Source organism: Meleagris gallopavo, chromosome 2 (genome assembly GCF_000146605.3).
Source record: "Meleagris gallopavo isolate NT-WF06-2002-E0010 breed Aviagen turkey brand Nicholas breeding stock chromosome 2, Turkey_5.1, whole genome shotgun sequence".
NCBI lineage: Eukaryota > Metazoa > Chordata > Aves > Galliformes > Phasianidae > Meleagris > Meleagris gallopavo.
Window position 1 is genome coordinate 104931591 of NC_015012.2, and position 9226 is coordinate 104940816.

The 9226-nt window shown below is 44.6% G+C and overlaps 1 protein-coding gene across 2 annotated transcripts in view; it reads right to left on the bottom strand.

Moving 5' to 3' along the window:
• Nucleotides 1-9065, bottom strand: part of INTS9 (integrator complex subunit 9) — a 71290-nt gene extending 62225 nt beyond the window's left edge. Inside the window, exons 1-4 of one of the 2 annotated variants that reach the window (XM_019613386.2) lie at nucleotides 8950-9065; nucleotides 7250-7377; nucleotides 5296-5423; nucleotides 564-624 (exon numbers count right to left, since the gene is read on the bottom strand). In XM_019613386.2, coding sequence (XP_019468931.1) covers nucleotides 564-624; nucleotides 5296-5360 — 126 coding nt within the window. In that variant the 5' untranslated portion in view covers nucleotides 5361-5423; nucleotides 7250-7377; nucleotides 8950-9065. The remainder of the gene's footprint in view (nucleotides 1-563; nucleotides 625-5295; nucleotides 5424-7249; nucleotides 7378-8949) is intronic. The other variant, XM_010708087.3, reaches the window with a different exon arrangement.
• Nucleotides 9066-9226: the final 161 nt, after the last annotated feature.

The following is a 9226-nucleotide window of genomic DNA, read 5'->3' on the forward strand; positions in this document are numbered from 1 at the left end:
AAAAGAAAAGAAAAAAACACATCTCTCATAGTCGAGTCAGTCCTGTGTCTTAGAATTAGGAGGCTGGAGATGAAATCCTCCCTTCTATGTCCAGTGGCAGGACACATGTGAAGCCAAAGCTCTTCCTCTATAAGAGACCTCCCATGGGCAAACCATTCACTTGTAGTTTTCCTGTCTAAAAAAGGGGGATGATAACAACCTCATTTACAAGTTCGCTATGAAGCTTTACTGTCATAAAAGCGAGGCTGTTGAATAAAAGGCACTCTACAAGTTAAAGTACTGTTATTTATGTAGCTCAGTGAAATAGGAAAACATTCAAACTGATCATTTCTGCATTTTAAAAGGGTACTTTAAAAAAGCAGGCTACCTCAGAAGACTGAAAGCCTCAGAGTTGCAGCTAACATTTTGTTTGAGAATGTTCTGCTCTACATCATGGCTGGTAACAGTACACACAGAAACCTTGGTGATGAGTCAGCATGACAGTACTGTTCCTGTAGTGCAAGCCCCTGATCTGTCTGGTGGCTTTTTGCATGGCAAGAAAATTCTAACCATCGGTACAGTACCTTATCCAGAAATGTGCTTCCATCTTTCAAAACTAATCCAGGAAGTTTGGACAGCCTGGGGCTGCAGAAGGAGAGAAGAAAATATACTGAAATATGAATACTTTCATTGTCACTCACTGAGCACAGATCTTCTGTTGTCAGACAGGAAAAGAACACCATCTCAGTTTCAGGGAACTAACAATCTCAATAAAATAGACAGTTTCACAGCGTTTTAAGTGTTCACTGCAATGACTTTCATAAATCATCATTATGACACTTACACATTAAAAAAATAAAGAGGATGACACATGCAGGGAGTTTGATTTTAGTCCTTTATGATGAGAATTCCAAAAAGGCTCAGTGCTATTTAAGTTGCCTTAGGTGAAACGGCTGTATAAATGGAAGAAAGATTAAGGCAGCAGAAAACTTTATGTCTAAAACAATACAAAAGCACTGTAAAACTGAATCTGCTTCAGGACAGAAAATGACAAATGGTCACCCTAGCAGTGGAAGGCAAAGATTGACACTGAGGCCTCAGTCACTGATGGACACAGAGGGTGTGATTTTATAGCCCTGAAAACCATGGTTTCATGCCCTGAAGACCCACACCAATGTCTGTACAGCATGCAGCTGTGTTGGAAGGAGAGAGGAGCAAGGAGACTTTGCTGTAACTGCATGCTTTATGTCGGCAGGTCTGGAACCAGACAGCAACAGCAGTCCCTGCCACCTCCCCACCTTTTTGTTTTGTTTTGTTTGTTTTAATATTTTTTTGTTTTAAATGCTATAATAAGGTAACTTCAAGGATAACAGTGTAATCCTGAGCTTACAGTATGAATTGCCTCAGCATTTCATGCACCCCTGCTTCACAGTTACACCTGATTTTTGTGTGAGCCTGTAACTTAGTTCTGAAACTACTGTTGTCCCAGATTCAAGCACCTGGACAAAAATCCAGAAAAGCTGAGAGAATAAGATACTAAAACCTGCCTGGAACAAGGCCTGTAAAGACCTGAGATTCAGATACAGAACTTGACAACCTGGTTGCAGTGAAACATGCAAGTGTTTAGCACTGAACTCTGAAGAGAAGAATGCTTATGCACTGTAAGGGCTTTTGAATTTAAGTTCTTGAAAATAGGAAGTGACTCAATGGCTCAGAGGAATCTTGCGTTTAAACTAGGATCAGTATAAAAGAACTGATCCTAACTGGTACTCCAGTAAGGCACAAGGAAAAAAGGGAAATAAAGATTCAAGGAGTCAAGGCAGAAGGTACGAGGTGAGAGCAGAAGGGTGTCATAAAGAAGCAGCAGGAGAAGCTATAACAGAGAAGCATGACCCTCTTCTGAGGATAAAGAGCAATTCTGAAGAAGCCTAATGATATAAAAGAGGAGGTGTCTAAATGTAGTCCCAATAGACATGCTCAAAACCACAGAGATTTCAGAGATGGGTGGGGAAAATTGTAGGGAGAGCAAATGATCTAAAGGGAAAAGCTGGGAAAAAGCAACAACAAACCACCCTGCTAAGCAGCAAATGTAGCAGGTAGAGGAGGAGAGGGCCACAACGTTGGTTGGAAGGCAGGTCAGCAGGTCTGTAGCCAACCCGGGTCAGTCACAGCTTTGTTTTGCTGCAACTTGCAAATCCCTAAAGTTTGAGATTCCAGAGAGTCTGGGAATGGTTAGAAGTGTGAGACTAAGAGAAACTTCACCATTGAGATGCTAATGTCCAATCTGAAGCTCTCCAGTAGCAATCCATGACTACTTGCCCCCCCAGCACCGTCACCTGAGAAGAGTTTAACCATTCTTCCTATAGCTCTTCCAGGTAGATGCAGAGGATGCAGAGTGCTATTAGTTCCTCCTTCAGCCTCCAGCCTCCTATCTGCTGGATCAAGTAAGATCAACCCTTCGACCTCTCAGTATAGTCATGGGCTCTGAACCCCAATCATCTCAGATCCCTTGGAAGTCCCTCTCAAGTCTCTTAGCACCCTCCTTCAGCTGGGAGTCCAAACTGGGATCAATTTATGCTTTCTCCAGCATGAGACCAAGAGGAATAAACTTCTCTTGATGTGCTGGCCATGCCTCTCCTAATTTAGCCTTGTATGTAGTTTTGCCTTATTAATGAGTGAGCACAATCAACTGGTACTAAACCTGGCATCCACTGAAGAGAATACAATCTTGTTAAGAGAGGCAAAATTAGTAGATGGGTTCGGGGGGTGGAAGGGAGGAGGGAAGAAAAGTTGAATATGCAGCACAGGACAGAAAGGACTTTTACCTTGAAGCCAAGAAGAAACAGTTCCTGCCGACATAGTTCTGACATTGTAATAGAGTGATTGATTAATCCAAAATAGCTAGAACTGTCACATAAATAACATGAGCAAGTGTGTCATGGCTAGACAGGAAAGGTTAAGAGCTTCCCACATGTTCACCTTGCAGTTTTGCATTTGACTTTGGTACAGGGGAGAAAATTCCAGTTGACAAACTTCCTTTAAAGTACAGGAACTGGCTTGGAGTGTTTGGCAACCGCTGCACTTTGTGCATGCTCCATGTGCTGGTGAGAACAAGGACTGCCATTTCCAGGGTGCAATTACATATCTTTTGATGGGCTGAAGACCAAAGAATTCTAAAAAATGTCCAGTTCTTTTCAAGAGACAAACACTACAGCACTTTCCTCGCTCACAGATTAAAGGACAGGCTCTCAAAGTGTTTGCTCAAGGAGGGTCCTGTGTGAGGTAGGACACAGGCTCTAGCTGCATAGCAAGGACCTACCGGAATTCCAGAGGTAACTATTAGGGCACTGTTGCAGATTGCATACAAAGACTTGCAGAGCCCAAGTGGTTCATGGATCCTACTTCCATAGATCCATGGATCCTACTCTGGCTTAAAGACAGCAGAGAGAGGCGTAGCTCCCCTCTGGTCATGGTTTTGTGTGGGCCTGTCTCAGCCTAGTTGCAAGAAGCACTCCTAATGATGAGAGGAAATACAGCCGGTAATAACCTGAGGTCGGAGACATATTTCAAATTCTTGCTCTGCTACAAGCATCATGAAAGATCTCAGTCAGGCCTTCTTTTAGTCTGGCATCTGCAAAATGGCGATAACGTTAGCTCTCTATCACCTACCCACACGATGCTGATAATACGCATTTGAGTTGCAGAGGTATTTAGACATCCTGGTAACAGAGACCAGATATATAATGCTTCTAGCTCATTTCCACAACTCCCTGCAGGACATCTGCTTTGTAGAATACTGAAGAGATCAATTACTTGCCCAAGTCCATGTACTCAGGACAATCCTTGCTGTAAGGGGTGTTCAATCACCTTACCGACATGATTGATTGGATTTAAATCCAACTGTTTGCTCGGATTCCTCTGGGCCATCAGGGGTCAAATCTGACATCCTTTCTTATTGAGTTTGAGTCATTTTAGTGCAGACATTCTGGAGGTACTTGGGGAATTCCAGGTTGTGACCTGCAATTTGGCTGTTCATTCCCAGGGTGTGCTATCAGTAGACCAAGCTGGCATATCCCAGGGGAGCACTGATGCCTGAAGTTCTAAGAACCTCCTAAGCCTTTCTCCAATCACCTAATTTTGCTACTTGTTCCCCTTTCAATTTCTTTTCTCTTTCAGGAGTGAGGAGAAGCTAATGCAAGGCAATTGCATTGAATTGAATTCTCTGTAGCTGGATTCACTTTTTTTTTTTTTAAATTCTTCCTAAATCTACTACTGCTCCTAAATATTATAGTTAGCAGAAATAAACTATCACTCAGATGTGTCTTCAGGCATCTGTTGCTCACTGTACAGAGCTTGGAACTCCATGTCCTTGCAGAATAATGCCTGTGTTGTCTATGCTTCTCTTCTCCAAGAAATAGCATATTGTACAAAGTGCTGGTCATCTGCTTTAACCTCATTAGGGCACTTACAAAACTCCCTTCCCAGTCATACTCTGTCCCTTTCAACCCAGCCTCCCTTGAACCCAGAATGCATCTCACTCCTTTCCTTATGGATCAAAGTTACAAAAAGCCTTTTGTGAAAACTCCTGCTAGCTTCACACCACCAGGATCTACTCATTCCCACCTTCCCAAACTAGAGTTTCTATAATCTGTTCCACTTCATGCAAGACATACATCACTCTGAATATCCAAATCCATTTACAAATCCAGGAGAAGACTACTTGTGAGCCAGAACACAGAAGGAGGAGTTTTGATCTCAGGATTCTCTTCCTGAACTACTTTTGCTTCACTGCTGTTTCATTCCAGTGTGCATTGCACTTTTATTTATTTAAATTTTAAGAGGGAACGATTATGCCATGAAGTCAACTAAGGAGGACGGTTAAGTGCTATTTTTCTTTGCATTAGCCCACGCTCTGACAAAAAGCCTGAGAAGATGGTGGTTAAGCAGTACTTGCCGGGCTCCCTGCACTCCATCTCAGTTACCCATTTATCTCATCTTGCATGAAGAAGCCAGAAAGATGACAGATATGTGACCTCACTTGTGCTGAGCAGATGCAGCAATACCTTACTGAAGCTTAGAATAAATTATCTAGAAAAACCAATCAATAAATCCATAAAATGTCTTCCGTCTACTGAGCCAAAGGACGTTATTTTGATAAAGAGAATTTTTAAGTGAACAAAGTCTATTTATGATATCAGATGATGCAGTTCATTTGTACTCATCCCCTCTCTCCTTCCAATATACCATTTCATGCAGAGCACTCAAACTGCAACCCAAGAAGAAACAAACTAAGTGCTCCCAGGCTGCAGAACATACCTCTGAACTAGTGGCAACGGCAGGAAATTGAGGGTAGATGTCATATCCAGTCCACAATCCAGCATGATGGTGGTGGACTTGAACTTGAGCACGTTGCATGGTAAGGTTGGATGTCCCGACAGGCAGTACTGGAAGTAGAATATGAAATGAGTTCCTCATCGCCTTTACCAATAGACTGAAGCCCCTTGAAAGCTGACTTTCCCTTCCTCATTTTTAAACACATAGTTTCATGCACGCCAGAATGAAACTCTTGGTTTCACGTGAATTATTGTCTCTAAACTTTATATTCATTGGAATTTCCCTATGTCAGGGTATTAAGATAGCAGATTTTCTTCTGACAAGGTTTTCTGCTCACAAAGGACAAACGAATAGAGTACACCTCTCTCTAATTTACGACACATACAGAATCTTTCTTCCAAAACCACCCATTTTCACAAAGATCCTGGACAACCTTTACAACTCAGTCCTACTGGCAAAACTTGGCTGAAATCAGTGTGCAAATTTGAGAATTACTTGGGGTGGAAACAGAGAATTGCTGTAGGAGCACAAGTCTTATTTCCTTAAGGAATTAACTTCAACAAAAAAGCAAGGTGCAGGGCACCCAGAGGAAGCTGTAGTGTGCAGTGCAGCAGCTCGGGGGCATGCTCTCACCTGCTTTTTGTCTTGCTAAAGTCAAGCAGGAAACACTAGGGAATGGACCACCATACCTGAATGGAACAGTTTGTGTACTGAGAAATCCCCAGCGCTTTGCAGGGTTAATGAGCCAGTAAGCAGGTTACTACTGGGCACTTCAGCATCATTGAGATGCAGCCATCTCCAACACCGAGTGACAAGCATTTAACAAGGCACAGGAGCAGCTGAAGCTTTGAATAAGAAGAGAGGTGAATAAAAATGCTATCCTTAAAACGTGAGATTAGAAACGGAGATGTCTGAATACAGGACAGCAACCACTATGTGCTCAATGGTTCTTCAAAGACCTCAGGAATAAGAGATGTTGCATCTCAAAGTCTGGGCATCCCCCAGCACAACTACTCTCAGGTGGTCAGACAGCTTTTCAACTCAAGGTTTGGTCAATTAAGATGAAAAGTATCAACTGCACTGCACTAAAAACTGTCATTTTCTAAGGCATTTATTCCTTATGCTTGCTTTCCACAAGTGAAAAGAAGGTAGATTAATCATTTCCTTCTCTGCCTCCACTCACAATATGTTAACACAGGACTGCAACTGTTTGAATTAACGACTCCCAAGGAGACTGTTTACATACATTCATCAGAAAGCTGTTTTAAATTATATTTAAATATTAAAACCCACTAACGTTCAAATATTAAATTAACAGCATCACAATCCTCTGTTTTAAGTTCATAAAGTCTTAATTATTAAGGAGCAACATTACATTTTGTCTGCTGTTACCGAAGTTTAAGAAAGCTTGATAAACCAAGCTGGTGAAAAAGTGAGTGTCCAAACAAGGAATTCAGTTGGCTGTCACCCTGTGGTAAATGGATCCCTGGAAGCCAATGGACTCTTTCTATCACATTCATGTAAAGGGACATAAAGCAAAGCAAAACAATGCTTTTATGCTGTACAGCTATTTGCACGTGACATTTCCAGGGCTGTATCTCCGTTAGAATTTTAGATTAGGAATCCATATCTGCACTATTACATCTCTATACGTACTACATTTGTTTTCTTCCACCCAGTTTACGCTTCATCCCATCTAAAACAGGTCCAGAAATCCCCAGTTAATAATATTCCTGACTGGACTGAAGTACAAGCCCTTTCTTACTCTTAGATACATTTGTTTTCATCTCTTTTCCCCTTTTGACTAAAGGTCGAAGCAGCAGACACACCAGGCTCTTTACCTCTTCATTAGAAACCAGTTAAGAAAAAACACAAAACATAAAGGACCACGAGTGTGCCCATCTCAGTGCACAGCTCCCTTGACTTGCTCTCTAACCTGGATGGCAGTTTGGCAGAGCAGGACACAGAGATGAAGGCGAGGGGCTGAAGCCCTCACGCAGCCTGGCTCTCAGCAGACATCTGGCTCAGGCTGAGGGCTCGCCAGCTCGGAGCGTTGCTGGTGAGCTCATGTATGGCAAAGTGACAGAAAAAAAAAAAGAGATGACATCTCAAGCTAGCAGCTCCAAAACATTCCAAGTTTTGTAAGTTGAACTGAAGCCAACAAATACTGCAGCGTTTTGTTCCGGTGTTATCCCATGGATCCAGTTCTCTCAACTGGATTTGCCCTGACCCAAGCACACTGAATTTGCTGAAGTTTGAGTTTTTCACTGGATTCTGAGTCGGGCCTGCAGGCTGTTACCTCTGCTTTGTTCTTCCAAATTCAAACCAAATATATGTGAATGGAGGATGAACGCATTCAATTCCCTTTCCCTGCAACCCCCTGATTCAGTCCTATCTCCAGACCAAACACAAAGTGAAGAATCTGCTCTTACAATCACCAGTCCCCAAATGTGGACACAGACCTAAAACCACTGAAATGATGGCAGACAGCTTGTAATCCCCCACCACACCCTTCCCCTCAATCCACCCTTGTACAAGACTCTACAAGCAACAAGGAACCCCACATTTCCACTACAGTCTTAATTTAAAGATTTCTCAGTTGGCTTTTCCCCGTGCACTACAGCATCAGCCTCCAAAGCCATGCCCAGAAACACTTTCCCAGTTTCTCCAACTAAAAGCGTTCAATAAATGCATTATAGTTGGAAAAGACCTCTGAGATCTCCAAGTCCAACCCACCCCACCATGCCCACTGTGTCCCTCAGTGCCACATCCCCACGGTTCTGGAACACCTCCATGGACAGTGACCACACCACCTCCCTGGGCAGCTGTGCCAGCACAGGGCTGCTCTTTTTGAGAGAAAATGTTTCCTAACATCCAACCTGAACCTCTCCTGGCACAACTTGAGGTCAAAACCTCTCATCTTATCGCTGTGATCTGGGAACAGAGGCTGGCCCCCAGTGCATCACAACCTCCTCTCAGGGTGCAGCAGAGAGCAATGATGTCTCCCCCTGAGCCTCCCCTGCCCCAGACTGACCCATCAGCTTTTTCGCCCTTCTCTGAACACACTTCAGGACCTTCATCCACATACACAGACTTCCAACTCTCACATCACGTGGGATCAAGCTTTTCCACCACCTGCTGAACTAATTTTACAATTAAACCACAAACGTGATGAACTTTAAGTCTCAAAACAAGCCCAGAAGCCAAGTTCACTTCCACAAAGCTTCCTTAGCCTCAAACCCACAACGTTATGTTTGACATCAGGTTAAACGCATCGGATGTTTGATGTCACAGCAAACGCTGCTGGTCTCCTCAGCTATCCCGTTAACACGAAAGCAGCACAATTTCCGTGGCAACGTGCCTCTGGGGCAGCCCCACAGAAGCCACACGGGCGCTGGACGGCGAGCTGCTGTAGAAACAGCTCCAGATGCCATACCCCCCCGCCTGCCCCTCACCCAACCCCAGGAGGAGAGGGAGGACGGTTGTTGGTTGGGTCCACTCCCCCCCCCTCAGCGCGCCGTTAACAGGGCGGGAAGAGCCCCTCAGCTCCCTCACCCCGCGGGTACCGCAGCCCGAGAGCAACCCCAGCGCAAAGAGCACCGCTCAGCTCACCCCTTGCCAGCCCCCACCACTCACCAGCTTCATGCTTCACCCGGCTCTATTTACGGGGACAATCCTGCCCCAACCTTCCTGCCTACCCGTTCCCCCTTCCCGCCCTAGAGCATCACGGGACTTGTAGTCCCCCGGCCTGCGATGACGTCATGGTCGGGCCCGCCCTCCCCCCGTTTCACCTTGCTCCTCCCGAGGCATGCTGGGAGCCGTAGTCCGCGCTCCGCTTCGCCCCGCGCTCCCGTGGCGTGCCGCGCCGCCGGGCATGCTGGGAGTTGTAGTCCGCGAGCGGCGGCGCTGCCCG